The 20,900-nt window shown below is 44.4% G+C and overlaps 4 protein-coding genes across 5 annotated transcripts in view; 2 read left to right on the top strand and 2 right to left on the bottom strand.

Moving 5' to 3' along the window:
* Positions 1–151: 151 nt before the first annotated feature.
* slc25a14 (solute carrier family 25 member 14) lies at positions 152–6,788 on the bottom strand. Its single transcript, XM_019873534.1, has 10 exons — positions 6,607–6,788; positions 5,520–5,694; positions 4,431–4,569; positions 4,066–4,160; positions 3,897–3,982; positions 3,395–3,490; positions 3,197–3,321; positions 2,707–2,920; positions 1,916–2,430; positions 152–1,186 (listed from the first exon to the last, which is right to left on the bottom strand). The coding sequence occupies exons 2-9, from the start codon at positions 5,581–5,583 to the stop codon at positions 2,389–2,391; spliced, it is 861 nt and encodes a 286-aa protein (XP_019729093.1). The 5' UTR covers positions 5,584–5,694; positions 6,607–6,788; the 3' UTR covers positions 152–1,186; positions 1,916–2,388.
* A 3,057-nt stretch (positions 6,789–9,845) lies between these two features.
* gpr119 (G protein-coupled receptor 119) lies at positions 9,846–12,125 on the top strand. The gene is made up of 2 exons (XM_019873121.1): positions 9,846–10,722; positions 11,076–12,125. The coding sequence occupies exons 1-2, from the start codon at positions 10,098–10,100 to the stop codon at positions 11,639–11,641; spliced, it is 1,191 nt and encodes a 396-aa protein (XP_019728680.1). The 5' UTR covers positions 9,846–10,097; the 3' UTR covers positions 11,642–12,125.
* An 82-nt stretch (positions 12,126–12,207) lies between these two features.
* Positions 12,208–20,900, bottom strand: part of LOC109517705 (dual specificity protein kinase CLK1-like) — a 16,673-nt gene continuing 7,980 nt past the window's right edge. The window contains exons 2-14 of one of the 2 annotated variants that reach the window (XM_019873042.1): positions 16,633–16,793; positions 16,503–16,556; positions 16,316–16,395; positions 15,791–15,914; positions 15,652–15,718; positions 15,370–15,483; positions 14,494–14,660; positions 14,304–14,398; positions 14,103–14,232; positions 13,739–13,821; positions 13,514–13,593; positions 12,960–13,050; positions 12,208–12,889 (exon numbers count right to left, since the gene is read on the bottom strand). In XM_019873042.1, the coding sequence (XP_019728601.1) occupies positions 12,737–12,889; positions 12,960–13,050; positions 13,514–13,593; positions 13,739–13,821; positions 14,103–14,232; positions 14,304–14,398; positions 14,494–14,660; positions 15,370–15,483; positions 15,652–15,718; positions 15,791–15,914; positions 16,316–16,395; positions 16,503–16,527 (1,209 nt within the window). In that variant the 5' untranslated portion in view covers positions 16,528–16,556; positions 16,633–16,793 and the 3' untranslated portion in view covers positions 12,208–12,736. Of the gene's footprint in view, positions 12,890–12,959; positions 13,051–13,513; positions 13,594–13,738; positions 13,822–14,102; positions 14,233–14,303; positions 14,399–14,493; positions 14,661–15,369; positions 15,484–15,651; positions 15,719–15,790; positions 15,915–16,315; positions 16,396–16,490; positions 16,557–16,632; positions 16,794–20,900 lie in introns of both variants that reach the window. The other variant, XM_019873033.1, reaches the window with a different exon arrangement.
* Positions 19,188–20,900, top strand: part of LOC109516858 (rho GTPase-activating protein 24-like) — an 11,919-nt gene continuing 10,206 nt past the window's right edge. Inside the window, exons 1-2 of the mRNA XM_019871651.1 lie at positions 19,188–19,774; positions 19,867–20,699. Of these exons, the coding sequence (XP_019727210.1) occupies positions 20,648–20,699 (52 nt within the window). The 5' untranslated portion in view covers positions 19,188–19,774; positions 19,867–20,647. The remainder of the gene's footprint in view (positions 19,775–19,866; positions 20,700–20,900) is intronic.

Here is a 20,900-nt window from a genome sequence, read left to right as displayed (position 1 = left end):
TTAATGATGTTTATTCATTTATTTTTGTTTTGTACTTTTTTGATTCTTCACTACGGGCGAAAAAAAGAAAAGCAAATCACTGGATACAATTGTTTTTTTTTTTGTTTTTTTTAATTATTTGAAGTGTACATGGATCGAAGCCATTTTTTTGACACACAACAGATGAAAATCAACAAATCTGCATCCAAAACCACCAGCATAAAATGTCAACAATTTCAACAAGTAAAACCACCACCAACAACAACAGGAAAAGAAAGAACTGAGCCGAAAGTGCAATTTGTTGCATTGTTTTCAAAAATTGAGTGTGCCTTTATAAAAACATTTGGATGACCTATAGAGTATATTTCAGTTCTTCTATTCAATACAACAAAAGGCAAAAGGTGCTTTATATAGCTACAATCAAAAATCTGAAAACGCTGAAAAAAAACCCCATAAAAGTATAATTGAGACTTTTCTTTTGTAAGATTGAAGGAATGAACGACCGGCGCTGAAGTGACGTGTCTGATTGTAAAACAGACGCGTGAGCGGGAATGAAAGCAGCGTCAATTTAAGCGTGTTCGACCCAAAAAATAAATAAAATAAAACATAAACGCCAGACTGGACCCACTCGTGAAAATAAATAGGCATCAAACAATAATCATTAAATACGAAGCCGCACTCTGTGGCAAACACACCCGCACACAAGTTATGCGAGGCTTGTTTGGGTACCAAAAACTGCAACGATTCATTCGAAAGTGAGCAATTTTCAATGTTTTGGGACCATGGATGTGGACTACCAACCACAATGTGTCTGTTGCTACTTGCTGATGAGAAAGTTCCTGATGTCTGGACTTTGGCCTGTTTTATTGTCCCTTCTCCCCACCCCCCCCCCTTTCCTGCTTGAAAAGATGCTTCCAGGCTCGATTGCAACCTGCTGATGACATGACAGGAACGGCTCATATTATCACAGAGGGAAAGCGGGGGAGGGAAGAGAAGTGGCAGTAAAACAGGCCAACATCCAGATGTCATGGACTTATTTTGTCATCGGCAGATTGCAAGAGAGATGCGGAAAGACTGGAAGAGTCACAGACATTGTGAGAGTAGTACGGTATATAGGCAATACTTAAGAGTGAAACTACCTTTGGCACGCTTGACCTTCCTTGCTAGTCGTGACCCGCACAAGCCTTAAAGCGCAAAATACATGTAGCTGCTATGTTTCTACCAGTGTCACAGCAAAGGCTTTTGGTTCAGATTGACGCTTGCGTCGGGCTTTTTTCAGCCTCTAGAACAGGGGTGTCAAACTCATTTCATATTGTGGGCCGCATACGGCCTTGGTCAATGTAAAGTGGGCCAGACCATTAAAATTATACCATACGCTGCTATAAATAACCAAAATAGCATGTCTTTCCTTTGTTTTGATATAGCGAAGCACAAGAACATGAGGAAAATGTTGAAAGGTACCTACATTTCATTTACCTAACATTTCATAAAACACCTTAGTTTCCTTCGACAAATGTGCAATTTACTTTTATCATTCACATATATGCAGTGCAACTGATCTCACTGATTGTACAAAGGCACAAAACTTGAACAATTAGTATTTAAAAATATAGACATGCATTTTAAGATTAAATGAGATTTATCAAGAAAGGATTTTTTTAAACCAGTTACACATGTGCATATGAAATCTAAATGTAACCCCCGCCTACACTTTACAAACTAAAGAGAAAACAGTGTCCCCCTTAGCGGATAATACATGAATTGCATCTTATTAAAAATATTCGTTCCGTGTCTTTTATGCATTTTTTCATTTTTAAATTATCCCGCGGGCCTGATCGAACCCCCTTGTGGGCCGGTTCCGGCCCGCGGGCCGTATGTTTGACACCCCTGCTCTAGAATCACCGGCCCAATGAAACATAATAAACGTATATGGCACCTTACTATCCAGCTTTCTTGTAATGCAACTGACAAGACATTTCAAGCCTCTCGGATGTGTGTAACTTTAGATGAACATCTTTGAAGAAAAGCTGAGGTTCAAACTCACCTGGTGTGTCCCAGTAACCAGGTTCTAACTCCCTCGCGCACTCGCTGTCTGTCTCTCTCCTGCCCTGATAAAAGTAGCTGCCTGGTGTCAGTGCTCATGACTGTGGTAAAAACAGAATCCGTCACCATAAATAAAGAGCACCCCCCCCAAAAATAAAAATAAAAAATAAAATACATATGAGGTGTTGTATGAGTGTGTGGAGAGGCTGGCTGATGCTGTGGTGGAGTTGCTGGTAAAGGAGTGTGAATAGACGCCGGTGCCACAACCCTCCCGGTATTACTTTTTCTTCCGTGTCTCCCCCCCAAGATGCTGCATGGCCGACACAGTCCGACAGATCGGCGCTGCCCCGACGATCGCTCCCCACCTTACAACGGGAGCTTCTTCAACTGCTCGAAGGTGATGAAGAACTGAGCTGCAGGTGAAGGAAAAGAAAAGCAGAAAAACAAAACAAAAAAAACCCACTGACGTAAGAAACTCTTATTCGTCAGCGGCTATTTTTTCCGAAACTTCCCTTCTGTATCTTACCTGCACCAAAATTCACTCAATGAAGTTTTTTCTGAAAGAGGCATTGTCGCTTTTCAGTGGCGATGCGGTTGGACAAGTGACTACCCGATTAAAAAAATAAATAAAATCGTGGACTTCACATCAGTGACTTGCCACAACAACGGCAATGCAAAGGATACGATAATGTTCCAAGGCCCCAGCCGCAGCCAGTTGGGCCAAAATCCTTTGTAGAGCGCGAAGAAGCCCTCGTTCCTCCACGTCTGCATCACGCCGTCCAGCGTGCCTTTGTACATGGGTGCCCCCGACAGCACCCGCTGGTTCATCATGCGTGTGCGCACCACGTCCACGGGGTTGGAGGCCAGCGCCCCCGCCAGGCCGCACGCAAAACTAGAACTGCACAGACACAGGAGAGGCAAAAAAAACAAAAACAAAACAAAACACTTGGTGTGAGATCAACGGGAAGATTAAGTGGCAAAAGTAGAGACACTCAAACAAAGACTTTGATCGGTATGGATTCAACTCCTGTATTCAAGTAGAAAGTTAAAAAAGAAAAGAAAATCAGTCCGAGAAAATACATATTCAACGCAAGTGCAGAAATGTGAAAAAAAGACACTCAGATTTCTAACTTCAACTTCCCACACCTGAATTGTGATGATCAAACAGTCTTACATGAAGTGTGTCAAAATGGTGTCGCCCATGACGCCTGATCGCAGGAGGTGTTTCTTTGTGATGTCGTAGACGGGAAGCTCAACGCCGACGACGATGGCGGCCCGCTGCGCCGTGGGAATGACGCCCTGAGGGACACCAATAGACAAACGTGAGCAGGGAAAACGGTGGCAACGGCTTTCCAAGTGCCCGCTGACTCACTCGCCACAGGCCTTTGGTGCCCTCCGTCTGGTAGATGTTGATGAAGTTGGACATCATGCTGCCTTGCAGCAGACTGCCCTGCGCCTGCATTCGGATCTGCAATCGAGCCATTCTCATTTTCAAGAGGTTTAGAATGGGGGGAAAAAATTGCTTTTGCACTATATACCAACACAAAATAAGCATATGAGGTGCAGGATTGTCATCCTCACCTGCTACTACACTGTAGCACCAAATGAAAACTAGAATGGTTTCGTAGTGACCATGAAATGGCTCACGAAAATGTTCAACAAGCATTTAACAGAGCCCATTTAGCTAAGGTAAACTAAAACTTTCAGGAACAATAAAATGCAGGTCAAGAATTATTCAAAAAAGTGTTTGTCCGAGCCAGTGGGGGTGTTGGCAAGCGCACGCAGGTGAATGATCAGATTTCTAACGCCTGAGCTTCATTTGAACTCAGGAGGAAGCCTGCAATGCTTTTGTCCATCAGTCCAAGACTTGTCACCTTGAGGACGTCCGTGGGATTGGCCAGCGAGGACGACAGGACGCCGGCGACCACTCCACAGAAGACGTTGATGACCATGGTCTCGTCTGTCATCAAACAAACATCAACACATTTGAAAATAAATAGAATGGAGAAAAAAAAAACAAGTACAACTTATAGTGGTACTGACCTTCTGGGCGACTGACAAAAAGCCTCTTCAGGGAGTTATAGGTTCCGATCTTGATGGTCCCGTAAGACGCTTGTCTCAAGAGCGCAGGTGAGATCCTGCAGGGAGGAGACGTGCCAATGCACTGCTTCTTCTAGTCCAAATTGCGAATTTACAAAAGCGAGTGGCCATTAAGATATTATCAATTCTATTTTTACTGGTGGATGCAGCACTTGATCACCAGACCACTGGATTACACTCCGCTGCTCTCGTGTAAACAATTTCAAACATCAGAAGTTTAATGCCCATCTGTGCATCCCACATCCAACAGCACTGCAGCTCTGCGTCGCTTTGGGTGTCGACAGAATAGAAAACGCAAAGTCCTTTACCCTGAGTAGAGCGCTCGGATGCCCTCTTCCTTGCCGATCCTGAACAGGGCGTGGAACATGCCTTTGTAGCGCACCTCCATGTACTGGGACTGACCCTGCACCTGGAGCCGTGTCTTTGTCAAATCGATGGGGAACGTGCCTAAGAATACAAACGCATCATGAACAATTGTAATGAGGTGACAATGAAGCAATTACGTGACGGCATACAAAAAAGGTCAAATACAGTGTGTACCACCGTACTGTGGGTGTGTTTTTAACCCTCCTGTTATGTTTGGTACTGTGGTACACAAAAATTAAGTTATATAGAGAGACTTTTTTTCATGAAATTCCAAAAACATGCATGTTTTTGGAATGTGGGAGGAAACTGAAGTACCCAGAGAAAACCCACGCAGACCCGCAGAGAACATGCAAACTCCACACAGGAAGGCCGGAGTCGGGATCTAACCTACGATCTCTGCATTGTGAGGTGGACGCGCGAACCATTCGACCATCGGGCCACCCATAATATTGATTTTATATTTTTTTTACATTACATTTTTTTTTGTCTGTATTACAGTGAAGGAGCAGCACAATGTCCAATGAATTGAAGGAAAGAAATGTGGCAAAAGCTGTTGAATTTGTTACAGTGCAGGTAATGATGTCAATAAGCTATGTTTTAAAAAAGTACACTATTATGAAATGCTATTTTTCTTATTAAAAACACATCTCAAAAAGGCTGGAATGGACTGATAGCATTTGAATTTAATTCAAAGAGTAAAAGCATCAGTCTACAAGAAACTTCAAATGGAAATTAAATAAAATATATAAAAGAAAAAGTTAACATAGCCGAGTATATATATTTATGATTAAAAAAATATTCTTGACATAAATTTAAATGAAGAAGCAGGTCTATTTTAACTGCAACATAACTGGACGGGTTAATAGGCAAGTCCCACTCAAATATAGAAACATTTATTATATTCATAGAAATACATTTAAATACATGATCTAAAAAGAATCATTTTGAGCTCTGCAGGGTCAAATACCTTTCCCCAAAAAATGTAAAAGCTAATTGCCCAGTCACAATCGTTAGTGCGGTGCATCACCTACCGAATTCTGCGACGATCGAGGCCATCCCGCCGTAGATGAACGGCTTCCAGTTCAGGTTGGCCATCTCCGCCGTGGGGGCTCCAGCGGCTGCGGCTGCGGCTGCGGCAGCCTCCGCCTGCTGCAGCCCGGCCAGGAACAAGAGCAAGCCGCCCAGGCACAAGTCCACGCAACAGCGCTGTGACAGCAGGCGAACAAGCACGGCGAAAAACATGATGCTACCGAGAACAGCGGGGGCTGCCTCATCAGCATCAGCACCCGAAAGCACATTGCGGCCGGAAACCGAAGCCAAGCGTCGTCACGACAGCCGCGTCATTGCTATTTGCTGTGAGCCACGTCAATCAATCGTGTAAGCGATGCTATTCCAACAACGGTAAAAATAACTCGTAGTCAATTGATATTTCTTTCATGAAGGCCCAACGAGGCCAAAAACGGTTTAATTAATACAAGTCAATATAAATGTCTACATATACATATCAAGTACGCGCTGTGACCGAGAAAAGACACGAGACGTCGCCAAATCGGCTGGGGAACTGCTAGGGGCTGTCAACCATGTCAATCAAATATTTACGGGATTTCATTGGAGGAACGGCGCTCGAATGTAACACTTACTAAAAAATCCTTTGTAAAGTCACAAAATTGACACCACCAGTAAATATTAATGCCACTACACATGTAATATTGAAATATGTTCCTATACATATTCACAACACAGACACTAAGGCCGGAAAGAGACACAAACGTCGTCTCGCTGTCTATTACGTTGTAATTGGCCGACATCCGCTGTCAGTCAAACGCTCCGAGATTCCATTGGAGGAGGACGAAATTATCTGAATGACCCGTCGACGGGAACACGAATTGAAGTTCTTTATGAAGTCACGTTGTCCGACAACAAACCCGCCGAATAAATATTAAAATTTAACTTAAAACATTTCTTTCATACGGTTGGAATTTTACTACATAATTTGAGGATTCATTTTGAATGCCGTCGTAGTGAGTTAGCTCTTGCCGGCTAGCACTTTCTGGGGATTACTAGCCTGTTGGATCACTTCCATATACTTCCCGATCCAAATAAATTGTATTTACATACCTGGACGTAGTCGATAAAATCCACAAACTGCCACTAAGATCGCTTTTCCGTGAGTCAAGACTCACGCATGGTTTTCACCGACGGGGGGAAGAAAAGAAAAAAACTTGTTAGCCGTCTCGCTCGGCTGGTCTTGGACTCAGCTAATGTCAAGTGAAACAGAAAAGCGACACAGCCTGGATTTCCGGGTCAAACTTTCAAAGTACAACGCCTCACTCGTCCGAAGCAAGGTCATGAGAGTATCGAAGTGAAATTGTGTTGTTCGTTGTAATTCAAAGAATTATAACAATCGGGGTTATTGTACGAGGTGACAGAATTACGTGCGAGCGCCGTGTGAGGTGAAATACACAAGTAGTTTCAAAATAAGTTTGCCCAACTGGGGATTTGCCGGAAGTACGGAAGGCTATGGCTGCTACCAAGCAATGAATAAATAGAAATTCACACCACGTTATGTGATGAAGTTCACATTTTAAAGTGCTTGATTTCACCTTATACGTATAACGTGATAATTCTTGCGTTTTGATATAACCTTGTAACTTTAAATGAGCAATATTGTTCAAGGTAAATGTGATAAATATCACGTTATGTGATAAGTTTCATTCTTTGGGGGTTTCTTCGTCTTTAACATAATGACAATCAATCACAATAGTGCCACTGAGGGTGTTTTATTGAGTTAAAAACAACATGGCAAAAAGATCCCACAGCAGCAGGAAATTGTAGTTTTCCTAGAGTGGACTATTATTATCATCTTTCCACATTTTATTCTATCATTCCCAGCCGGGATTCACAGAACGTTGCGCAGCAAATCGGTGAACCTCTTGGAAAGCTGCTGGAACAGCGACATCAGGTTGCTATGGCAACAGAGAGTCAACAAGGGAAATATTCGTGGTGGGAATGAAAATACGGAGCCAACAAGTGTGAATCTACTGTTTCTAAATGTCCATGTGAACTGATGAAAAAAAAAAATACCCCCCTGGCCCCCACCCCCAAAAAATCAGCGAATAGGTGAATTTGTGGTTGCCGAACCACAAAAATGCAGGGGTCAAGTGAGGGTGTACCAAAAAGAGCAACCAAGTCTCACCGGGGTCCGGGCGAGGTCCCACTGTGCCGTTGGCGCTGACCGCAAAAGAGCTTGGCCGCACGCTGAGCGCAGTACACCAGCCTGGCCAGCAGGAGGCTCTTCACGGGCATCTTAAGCCTGCAACTGAAACGGAAAGCGACAACGGTAAACGCACAATGTCCCGCGCATCAGTACAAATGATCCATTCATCCATTATCTGATCTGCTTATCCTCACGAGGGTCGCGAGCGTGCTGGAAGCTATCCCAGCTATGTTCGGGCAGCAGGCGGAATACACCCTGAACTGGTTGCCACCCAATCTCAGCAGGACTAATTTAAGCTCGTTTTTTATGCATCATGCTAAGCGGATGCAAATATCTTAGGGTGAGTAGTTATGCCTTGTTTTAGTTTTCGACAATTTTTTTTCCTGAAAAAAAATTTTGGGGGTATTTTAATTCATTTGTTAATTAATTTCAATTTATTTGAAAATTCAAATGTTTTAATGAATGTTTTTTTCAAAACTATTCATTTACTCATTCCGATTATTTTTTTGTTCATTGTTGACTCAAAAAAAATGAGATGTGTTCTTATTTTTTTGTCGTCAGTACTTTAAAATTTTATGAACTAATTTAATACACTAAACATCAGTATTCTGTTATCCCTCCTTGAAACGTTTTACTTCGTTTTAGTTTTATTCGTAATTTTTTCCACAAATTTGGTAATATTGGGCTTTTCATTCGCAGCCTGTGTTCTCGTTTGTGGGTCATGCCGTCGCCATCGTCTGCAATACTGCCTACACCACAAATCGGCAGCCAGTGCTCCAGCTTGACTTTAGTCACGTGAGTTCTCGACATCACCGAGGACAGAGTGAACGGCGTACCCGAAACAAACGGCCGTCTCACACAACATTGCAACACCCTCTGCTTACCGATTTGTCCTCGGAAAAAGCTCCTGCTTGGTTAAGAAAAAGGAACGAAAAGAAAACAAAAGGGATGTCAGGGAAATTGGCGTTGTCTCGAGGTGTAAACACAACCCAAAGCGAACTCCTCACCTGGTATCCACAGCCCGCTAGCCACGCTAACTGCTGAGGCGGGCGCTTTTCAAAAGGTCCTGAAAGATCCAGCGGCGCTTGGATGACATTGATGCATTGTGTCAAACGTGGCGGCACCTATTTTTTTTTGTTTGTTTTTGTTTTTAATGGGGAAGGGTGGTGCGGTGATGGGGGGAAGGTTGATAAAAAGCTCTCGGGTTTCTGTGAAGCCATTAGTCCAAGTCATGTGAAGCTCATAAACGAAATGACACCACCAATGAGACAGTCCAAAGTCATTTCCTGTTTTGTTTTTCTGTTGTGTCCGATATATTAGCTTCTGTTGTAGTTTTTTGTTTCCTATTCATTAGCATTTGCATAGTTTCCGTCTATGATCCAATTTAACTATGGTGAAAAATTCAAGCACAAGTCAAAATTTTTTTAGTGGAACCCACAAAACACAACAATTTTTAGTGATGTTTTCATTTTGAAAAATAGCACTCTACAGTCTCGTGTTTGTATAAAACACACTAACGGTGAAATTTAAAAAAAGAGCAGTTTTTGTATATTGATTTGCTTCAGTTCAATGGATATTGGGCTGATCCTTCTGGTGTGTGCACTTTGGCCAACAGGGAGCAGTATAATACATACTGTACATAATAAAGACACAAAGAAGACAGTTACAACTAACTCAGTAAAATGAGCCCATCAGAAAATCCCACAAATGGACGTTTTTGCGTTTATAATCCAGAGATTTGTACTTGGAGCTGGAGAACTGCATCATTTTATAAGAGTCTAAATGATCATACATATTAGACATAGATTACAAAAATGTACTTGGAGCTGGAGAACTGCATCATTTTATAAGAATGAAGTCTCAATGATCATATATATTAGACATAGATTACAAAAAAATAGATGTTGCTTTTAATGGGAAAAAAAAAAAAAAGTTATCGGTAATCAAAATACCACCGTGCTCTAAAGATAGGTAGAATTAGCATATAGATACAAGTATACCAGAAACATTTTGAGTCCTGACTTTATTTCCACCATAAAAAAAAAAAAAGTTACCGGTAATCAAAATACCACCGTGCTCTAAAGATAAGTAGAATTAGCATATAAATACAAGTAGACCAGAAACATTTTGAATCCTGACTTTATTTCCACCATTTTATTTTTTTTTCAGAATCGCGACCCTATCATGGAAATCCTTTAACGTGAGGTCCTTTCATGCATGGCTGTGAAAAAACATCATTAGCCATATCTGTTTGTGTGTGAAGCTGAGTGGAAAATGTCCCGTAATGGCAAATGTCTCTCCCGAGGGCGGGTGGGAGTAAAGTAGGTCTGCCAGGTTGTACGTTAACTCGAGCTGCTGTTTTTTTGAAAACGACTCAACCGTACAGGACCCAATGCGGGGATGTCTGAAAAAGCTTCATTTAATAAAGTCACTGGCTGGTCGATGGCGGCGGGAGTGCACGAGTCGCTCACGCAGCCTGTGTCTGGATCGCGAGAGGACTAGAGCGAGCATGACTGCGGCCACGGGTGACGGGTTGAAGCCACGGGTGACGGGTTTCATCCTGAGCGTGGCCTCCTGCCTCATCGTGGGCACCAACCTTCTGGTGGCTGCAGCCCTCCTGCGCCTTCTGACTAAAAGGTGCAGCCAGAGCTGGTGCTTCGTCCTCAACCTCGCCCTGGCTGACATCCTGGTGGGCTTGGCCATTACCGGTCTGGCCACAGAGGACTTCGGTACCAACGTCACCTCCACCGACTACCACCACCACCACCATCACTACTACCGTCAAGGTGCCGGGAACTTCACATCCCCGGCTCCGGGAAAGAGCCGCTGTTTGATGCGGATGGCCTTCGTGATGTCGCCGTGCACGGCGTCCATTTTGTCCATGTTTCTGATTTCGCTGGACCGCTACGCCGCCATCAAGGTGCCCCTGAGGTACACCAGGTTTTCTGGAAAGGGGACGGCGGTCGGTTCCCTGGTGGCTCTTTGGGCTTGTTCGGTCATTGTGGGATTCTTACCAGGTAAAATCACTCAGCCAGTAGATTGAGATCTGCAGACTTTTGCACAGATGTTTTTATTTGCCATACATGTGTAGTACCTGAATCTTTTATTTAGTATTCATGCATAAAGTTTTATTTGGTATTTTCAGTTATCTTCATTTCAGAGCATTTCTTTTAGCTGCACTGCTGGAAGCTTCTTCTTTTTTTTTTTTTTTTTTAATCCAATCAGATTTTAGCGTCTGTTATACAGACTAGCAATGGGACTGTTTCTTTAAACAATAAGATTTCAAATTCATCATTGCAGGGTCAGTTGGCAAATGCACTGCCTGCCACTGAAACCTTGTGACGGCTTTCCTGACTAATCCTGTCCACAGTGATGGTCCGCCAGCTGCAGACGGACGGCTACGGTGGCCTGTGCGCCTTCTTCTCCGTCATCTACCCGACGGGCATCATCGTCCTGTTCAGCGTGTGTTTCTTCCCCGTCCTCTCCGTGTTTGTGTACATCTACATGGACATCCTAAAGATCGCCTGTGGCCATCAACGCCAGATCTTCCAGATCAGCCAGGCGGGCTCCCGGACCACCGCAGGCCACCGGCACTCTTCCCAGTGGCCCCAAGCGAGGAGCCGGTACTGGAGCCACGTCAAGGCCCTGAGGACCGTGGCCTTGCTGGTGGGCTGCTTCCTGACCCTGTGGTGCCCCTTCTTCGTGGTGAGCATCGTGCAGCTGCTGTGTAAAAGCTGCCGGCTCATCACGGTGTTGGAGAATCACCTGTGGCTGCTGGGCATGTCCAACTCGCTCATCAATCCACTAGTCTACGCCTGTTGGCAGAGGGAGGTGAGGACGCAGATAGCGGACATGTTTGCGTGCCTGGCGGGAAGGGGGTCGGCTCCTGGACCGGTCTTGGGGGTTGGAGACCTTCAGTCGCAAGCGCAGACTTGAACTGGTGGCTGAACCCCGCAATTCCGCTTCGCTGGAGCCTAAACCGTCTTACTTTTGGCAAGAATAGGCACTTCCATGTCATATGACCAAAGCAGAGTGAAGGAGAAAGACTCTGATGGGATTCCAACCCAGAACCCTTTGACTCTGAGGCCGATTTACTCACCACTTACCTCATTGGTTCACCACCAACAATTGCTTGTGCGTTTCAAAGTACATCCTGGTCGTACATTCTGTGCTTTATTTCTAACTGACGTACTGTAAGACTGTCGTTGCTGGAGATAACAAACCCAAGCAAGCGTCCGATGGTTTATCTCAAGGTTTTCCTCTGTCGAGTTGATTATTTAGTCATGGAAACGTCCTGGTTTGCTCCACTCTCAATAAATCTGCCACCAGGCCACGTGGATGGGGCTCAGCTTGGATCCATATTGACTTAAGTGTGACTGCAGGCTGCAGTGTCGATGTAACCTAATCAGGCAAGGCAGGTAATAAGACCTAATTCTGCGTTACTCGCCATTTTAGAGAGGTCATGTAAGCACGGGGGGGGAAGCCCATCTAGGACGTTGAAATAAAACCGACCAAAATGGCGCATATTTATTCACAAATTGTAATAAACAGAAAAGCACGATAATGCCACTTGGTGATAAGAATTGCTCTCCACCGTGACAACATTCGCTTTCAACAATCAAGAAACCCAAACCCATAAAGCAGCAGGTTGAGGTAGAATGTATTTCTATCTCCAGTCAACCCTCATCGAGTTGGATGACTGTAAACTCACCTACTCACATTTTTTTTTTTTGTAGGACATAACCCAAACTTTGCATACCTATGACGTATTTATTTTCTTTTGATGGTTACCATATGGCTGTACTGCAGGGTTCAACAGCAAAAGAAGCCCGGTGACCTGAGGCCACTACGTGACTGCGCCGGTCCCCCTTAAGTTTACCGACGCCTGCTCGTCCGGGCCAGTACAAATTTCTTAAATAAATACGACGACATACGGGGGGGAGGGGGATTATTATTTGTGACTGCTCTTGGTCCCTTAACCAAATATTGAGGGTTGGCTGTACTGTAAGTGTGTGTGTGAGTGTGTGTGTGTTAGCTTCGCCGTTGTTTCTCCAATCTGGCCGGTTCGAAAAACGGGTGCCACAGTGCCTCCTCCAGGGTGATGCGTCGAGCCACGTCAAACTCCAGCATGCAGGCCAGAAGGTCCAACAGCTGCCGTTCGTCCTCGCTGCGCCTCGGTAAGCTCTGCCAAAACGGAACAAAACTACATCACTACCTGCCGGACTTCCTGATTAACTCCCTGTGTCCGGCGTACCTTGAGAGGCTTGCAATGTTTCCGGACGTATCTGCCCGAGGAGCTGAGCTCGTCCCAGTCCAGTCGGCCATTGAGGACGTAGTGCTGCTTTCTAAACACAATGATTATAACAGGGGTTCAATACAGGAGGTGGACCTAAAAAAAAAAAAAAAACCACCACGTGATTTCTTTCACGACACTGACGCTTGGATTCCCGTCCTGGTGGGACACCCTTGGGGGCGTCAGGCAAGTTACTTAGAAACACGTCAAATATGTTATACGGTTTTCGTCCGCATCGTCGCAGATTCACTTATTTAGAACCTTTGCCACATTGTGACATCTTTAAACCAAGGAACTATGTTGAACTAAGTGTAGGAGCTTCATTGAGAAAAAAAAAAAGTCATGCTTTGCTGCCACCTTGTGGCATCTTGGTGCCAAAGAACTATATGTTGACCTGAGTTAAGGAGCCTCAATTTGAAAAAAAAAATTGGTGCTGTTGCACCATCTTGTGGCATCTTGGAACTATGTTGAGGAACGTAATTTAGACAAGATCGTGCTCCAGTGTTGTGTGGGACCTGGTTTGTTTCAGCATGTGCGGCGGGATGGGTCCCAGGATCTTCTCCATCATGGCCAGATGTTCCTTGCTGTCATGAGTCTGGAGGGACACACAGGAGGGAAAAAGGACTTTGGATTTTTTGGCAGTGGTGGTGTTCGTAAGTCGGGCAGGAAGTGAGCATGCCGCACTGTGCCTCGTGACCACATATTCTCACTTCGCTCAGCAGACGGGTGTGTGTACATACCGGGAATAGCGTCTGGCCAAGGTAGTACTCCATGAGAACGCAGGCCAAACTCCAAACATCGCAAGACTGATTCCAGCCTAGATCTGACCACACAAGTTTAAAATATGACCAATATCAGAAGGAGCAGCACAACATCCATTGAATTTAAGCATGAAATCATGATGCAAAAACTGTTGATTTTTTTACTTTCTATTTAATTAGGTCATTGTCATATGTACAATATTATTGAGGGCTATTTTTCCTATGAAAAATAAAAACATTACATTTTTTAAAACGTGGAGGTGGAACTGATTAAAGGCATTTCCATTCATTTCAATTGAGAAAGATGATTTAATTTTTTTTTTTTTTTTTTTAATGTTAATACCAAGTATGATTTCCGGAGCTCGATAGTGGCGCGTTGAGACCAAGGATTCGTGATGCTCATGGTCAAAAATGGCGGTGCCGAAGTCCACCACTTTTACATCCAGGCTCCTCATCTTCCTCTCGTCGAGTTTCTGACGCACACAAACATTTTCACTTCAGGTTTTATTTCAGCGTTTGAGGGTAACTATGGGGAAGCTTTTACCATCTGCTCGTTGTACACCATGTCGTAGTCAGAGCAGACAAACAGGATGTTTTCCGGTTTCAGATCGGTGTGGGTCAGCTTATTGCGATGTAGGACTGGAAAAAGACAAAAGAAAGTCAACTGAACTTTCAGGATGAACACAGAATAGAAGGTTTTGATACCCAAGCTTGTTTCAACACACTTGACTCACAGCTGACGGCTCGAAAAATCTGGAAGGCCATATGTCGGATCTGCTCCACGCTGAACGGTAGAAACTGGTTTTGCTTGAGGACCTCGTAGGTACTGAGTCCCAGGCGCTCAAAGACCAGACACATGTGGCCTTGGTGCTCAAACCAGTCCAGCATCCGCACACAGGCACTGCGAAGAAGACAGAGCTCAAATAGCACCACCTAAAAAACACTTTGCTCTCCAAGTAACATCATTATACCGAAGGCTTAACATTGAAACAAATACAGGTTAGCTAGCTAAATGGTGATGGCCACAAAGAAGTCAAAAAGTTGTCTGTTGGGAGTAGTTTTAGGTGATTAATATTGACACGGTGATCCATGGATTCAGTAAATGTAGGATTTTACTTTGTTCCTGAAGTTGTGGTGTTCCACAGAGCTCCTTTCTAGAGGCCTTGTTTTTTTTTTCTTTCTTTGTTAGAGATTTGATTCCTGAAAAGATATTTCATATCATCACCTCCATGTTTTTTTTCTCCAGAAAACACAAAGAACCAGACCAGATACTGATTAGATTTATGAATAATTTAATTTCAGGGTTAAAATTCACTGATTTTAGCAAAGGTAGCCAGTATCCAGGGGAGATGATTTTTTTTTTTTTTTTGGTGAAACTATAATTTTGGCCATTATTTTAAGGGGGTGGTGATATTCATGCAAGTCAATGTAATATTACATCACCACTCCATTTAAGAAAATGAAAACAAACTGGATTTAGTCAGGTGTTGTATTACCTAAATTGGCATTAAAAATCAAGCCATTCATTAAGATTAAATACAAATGCATTGCGCTGAAACATCAAATACATTCTTTGACGTATCACTCGAGGAAACCCGCGTATCACTCACAAAGTGTTGTCATCATCCAAGGTGTTGATCTCTTCCAAGACGGCGATCTCACACTTGGCCGCTTGACGGAAGCTTTTGATGTTGCGCACAATCTTCACTGCCACACGCCTGTGTCTGAAATATGAACGTGCAAACACATTGCTGATGCCACAAGAAACCGATTTGCTGCTGGGTGAACCACTTCTACCGTGAGTAACAATCCATTTGTAGTGATGTTGGAGTCGAACTCATTTTTACAGCAGATGAAACTCAATTTACAGATCGAAATGTACCGTAGCTTACTTGTCTTGGTCAATACACTCGACCACCTTGGCAAAAGCCCCGACACCCAGCGTGGACACCACCTCATCTGGGAAGGGGACAGGTAGACATTTATTAACGGACCAACTTTGAGGGCCAGAAAGGACAGAAAGCCACATACACCGTTTCTTCAGCACGAGGCCGGCGTAGTAGATCAGGTGACCTTCCTCTTCACCGTAGTTGCTTCTGCCGCCAGCCTGACTCCTCTGAACCTCGTCGTCATCGCTAAGGCGAGTGGGCTCGAGCTGGGGCGAAGAAGACACAGTGTGCTACAACATGATGGACAACTGAAAGGGCATATAGAATGGAAAAGTGGCTTTTCAGTTGCTTCTACAGGGAATGCCGATTTATTACAGTTCATCTTTGGTGCCCCCAGTATATCCTGGCTTCTTAGGCCATTGTTTTTTTTACAGTATACAAGCAAATCCCTCTTTATAGTTGCGCGCCTTCAATATCTGGACCGCTTCCAAATTTGATTACACTCAATTACACGCTGCCACATTTTGTTGCATTCACCCGCTTTTTACTTTCCCATCTGGACCATGACTGCCGTTACAAATTTTTTAAAGTTTAAAAACAGGAAATCACAGCCTGTCATGTTTTTCTCGGTACCACAGAATGCATCTTTCACAAGAATATTACTTACGGAGTTGCCACCTGTTTGGTTGCCACTGCTGCTGTTCTTTATCTCATCTTGGAGGGAATCTCTTTTGACCTCATTGTGGGCTAGCAAAGCAAGCCATGGATCAACCGGAAAAATAATCAATTGGTAAAATAGGTACGCAGAAGTCACGAGTTGGACAAGATTTATGTGAAAATACCTAACCACGAACCACAGTCCTGGTCTTTCCTGCCCATGGTGCTGCTATCGCAAGTCTTGACAGCTGGACGGGTATGAAAAACAGCTGAATCAGAAAGTCAGTTTTCAGCTGTCATTGCGCCAAAATATTTTATTTCTCTCACCTTAATAAAACAAACGATGAATGAAGGCTGCTATGTTGTGGGTGCTGTTCTCCTCTGGCTGGTGGCTCTTGGGACTCTCCTGCTGCTTTATTCTGACTCCTCTGTCTTCTCCCTCCTCTTCTTCCCACAAGGTGCAACGTGAGTGTTGACTGCCATGTGGCCTGCCAAAAAAGGGGCTATGGAATTAACGTGACCGGCGCAATAAAACATGATGTTCCTCAAAAACGCAAGACGCGGGGCATTCCCTCAAAGCACCTCAGCAGTGGTAAAAGTCACAGCCAGCTGCAGTGAAATGAGACACGGGTCGTAAGGTGGCTGGTGGTGGGTGACGGGGCGGAAACACCGCCGCGGCCCCCGACCCAGCACAAGGCTCTTGTTTCAAACAAAAAAATAAAAACCGTGGCCTTTCTAATTTTACTAGCAGATAACGGTTTTGTGATGTAAAGGTACACGGCATTTGGTGAGGCGTTCCGGCTCACGTGGTGTTGTTTGACACCCAAAATGTCAAGAGGTATCACTCATTTAACAGCAAACACCGAAAAGAATGCAGATTCACATTTGTACAAAGTTGACGAGTCATGCTATCAGTATACAGGCAAGGTTGAAAATGTCGTAATCGTTAACTTTCTGGTGGGTTCACAATTTAAGACTGAAGCAAACATAATGTCGCTTAAAACAAAGTTGAAAAGTGACCAAATAAGGTGAGGTGGTGCTCCTCTGGGCTCCATTCCATGTCCACTCTTATTAAACAAAAATTGATTGCTACAGTAGCAACAGTTTGTTCAATAACAACTACACGAATAGCTACTAATCAGTACGTCGCACAAAAACAAACTGGGCAAAGTTCCTGTGTCTTAATTGACGTAAGTCAACACCTATCTTTAGCCTTAGCGGCAAGCGAGCAGAGCAACAGCACCTAATTTAAAAGTCACGCTAAAATTAACATAGCACCATCAGTTCCACGCAATCCCACCGCCGGCCAGACAGCGGAACAATTTCTAGCAGCTGCCTCACGTTCCTGCCGTGACGCACCGTTGGTGGGAGGGAACTGTTTGTTATTAGACTGGAAATGAAGATGGTTGCGTAAGATGCTGAGGGAACAAGCTCACGTGAAATCCCACCTTAATGACATGAATAGAGTCACGTGACATGTTCATTGAAGTGACAATGAACGGATGAAATGAGGAATTTAGTAACACTGACCTACAATATTTTTTTTGCGATCAAATGTTTGCTGTGGTCATTAGCTCCTGTGCTTGTTTGTCGTTTTTCGACAGAAAAACACAAAAATAACCTGGCTTTTATCAGCAACATTGTAATAAAGTGATAACGTCACAATACACACTAAAATGGTCTCTACTCTTCTTTTAAAGAATAGGTAGTTCATAGGCGTGTTTTTCATTTTAAATGAGATGTTATCAAAATGATAGTAACAGTTACCGCATAAGGGTTAAAAAAATGCATTTGTCTTTTGGCAGTGACAAAACTAAGTTGCTGAAAAAAAATACAAATTATGAATTCAAAAAAAAAAATCTAAATTAGTCATCATCTTCCATAATTGACTCCCAAAGTAGAATTAAAAACATGCCGTTTGCATCACACGTTTTCCCGCGCACGATTCATTCATTAAATTAGTGAGACGAGGTGCTTCAGTATTTCATTCATTGAAAAGCTTGTTACTCAGGCGCACGCAGAGTTATGTGGTCGTCATGGCACTCGTCAAGGGCCGCTCGGATCGACGGACAGCTGTTTAAAGCTCTCGGCTGGGATTAGAAAATGGGGGCTGGGGGGAAACCATCGATCAGGTCGATATACAGTCAGCCGTTAATATCAATTGGCCTGCTCTGGAAGTCAACGATGATCATTGAGAGCTGCCTGTAAGTCCTCGTCCAGTGTACAATTTTCACATGTGCATTGTGCTGTTGGCCCCTTGATAGTTATGGGGGTGAAAAAATTTGCATCTTTTTGAACTTGGAATTATTGTGTCCCTCAGAGCTCCTATCAAGAACCACTGGGCTTTTGTTCTAGCGTCTAGTCGTTGCCTCTCAGACTTGTGGTCCAGGAAATCACTCAAACTTTACCTCTTCTCTGTCAATGTACGGATTGCAATTGACTGGCAACCAGTCGAGGGTGTACCCCGCTTCTCTCACCAAAAGTGAGCTGGGTTAGGCCTATAGAAAAGAAATGGTCGAAAGGGTGCCTCAATGGCTGCCTTTCCAATACGTAGAGCCAAAATGGGTCTCCGGGGAGTTTTTATCAGGTTGCCAATTATTAGAGTAGCCACACATTTTGGTACTGGAGGTAGTTGGAACATCACTCAGACGGAATAAAATATATTGATCTGAAGTCGAGAGAGAGAGGGCTTTTTACAGCGAGTTCAAAAGTTGACAGGGACAACCAGTCTGTCTCGCTTTAACGTGAATCATGGTGACACTGTGTCTGTGTGTGTGTGTGTGTGTGTGTGTAGTGCTGCAGATGATATCTCAGCAGCAGAGTCAGAGCCATATCATCTCTCTCTCTCTGTCTTTCTCTCTCTGCTGTGATTACTGGAGTAAAGGAGAGCGCTGCGTCGCAGAGAACCAATTTTCCTAATGCACTGGCACACATACACGCAGCTCCACGGTTATTGATGAGGTAAATGGGGAGGGGGACAACACGGGGCCACACGTAGTGCTGGGAAATGGGGAGAGAGAGCGAGAGAAAGAGAGAGGGAGGAGAGTGGAAGGACAAGCTGGACAAAGAGACGGAGAAGCCGGGCAAGGAAGGAGGAAAAAGTGGGGGTGGGTGGGATGAAGGCAAGGGAAACGGAGCGGCAGGTGTTCAAGGATGGAACAGGACATCCAGTCAGAGTGAGGGAACATTAAGAAGGGGTTCCTTGAAAATCTATTTTTCACGAGGGCACAAAAAAGAAAAATGTGCGACAGCTTCCAAGACGGACAGAATAATGCGACTTTTGTGGTTTATTCTGCTTGAAGTCCAAGAAACGGGCTTACACATTCACTTCAAACCGGGTTTTGCCTGCCGTGGGATTTACCCTTTAACTGGAGGCGCTAGAGACGTTTTTCACGAGTGTAGAAGTAGCAGGATCATCTCAAGAAGAACATGGGAAAGTTGAAAGATCCACAGGGGACCAAAACTGGAGGTTTGATATCTTCTAAAACTGAGTATTCAATTCGTCCATGTATTTTCTATGCCACCTAACACGCCTTCGGGGTCTCTACTTTCCATGCTAAGCCTGATGAGTTCCACAGCGGAATATTCTCCTGCATCCTCCGCAAAAGGAGCCAATATCGTAGGTTTGTAGTATATTCTAGAATTTCCTGTCATCTCCATGGGCTCTTTTTTCCAAGACCGCTCGCCCAATTCTCCAATGTTGCTTGGCTTCTCCTGTTCAGCGGTAGGCCAGATGACACCCGAGACTGGTCACAATTGAGCCAAGCACAGCGGGCACCAAAGTGGTGAAGGAAGGTCCATGTGAAACATTTCATCTTTTCCAGGGCCACCATCCCTTGCCCTGGCCAGGTGGTGGGCCCGCAGTTTATCTTCTATGCAGACTACACCTTGGACCGGTCAGATGTGGTCACCACACCCTGAACTGGTCACCAGGACACACTGAGTCGGAAGTGATTCAATGCGGGTCAGCAACGTGAACCATTCCATCTTTTCCAGAATCACCCATCTCTCCAGTTGTTATTGGGTGATGGTCAGGGTAGGGGTTGAAGTCTCTTCCACTTAGTGGCCCACAAGACGGGTTGCCAGTCAATCCCAGGATGCATCGAGAGGGAATTGATCCCGTGGCTAGCTGAAGAAGTCATCGACATGAACCACGATAACAGCCCAGATTGGAATCTCTTCATGTTCCACCAGGAAGGGGAGTGCATACAGCCGGAGGCGGCGCACTTTCAAGCAACTTCACTTTAAAAACGGCTCAACTTTCTATTGTCTGCACTTGAGCATCTACAATTACTGTTACTGCGGCAACCGGCGAGCAAAGTGAGAGCGGGAGTGTTGCAGCATGGGACTCAGCTGCTTCAAGTCCTGGAAACATGACAGAACGGGCCTCAAAGGTGACATCCACACAACCATCACATTCATCCCAGCAGATCGCGTGAATGACGACGTGCGTCCTTGAGATGAAATGATGACTCAGGGATTTGAAAGTTCTCAATTTGACTTTGAAAGGGAGGAGGGGGAGAGTGAAGCACGACAGGAAAGAGAAGTGCTGTGTGTGTGTGTGTGTGTGTGTGTGTGTGGGTGGGTGTGTGTGT

This window comes from Hippocampus comes, unplaced genomic scaffold, assembly GCF_001891065.2.
Source record: "Hippocampus comes isolate QL1 unplaced genomic scaffold, H_comes_QL1_v1.1 scaffold33, whole genome shotgun sequence".
NCBI lineage: Eukaryota > Metazoa > Chordata > Actinopteri > Syngnathiformes > Syngnathidae > Hippocampus > Hippocampus comes.
Note: the sequence above shows the minus strand (reverse complement) of the source record. Positions and strands in the feature narration are given on the sequence as shown.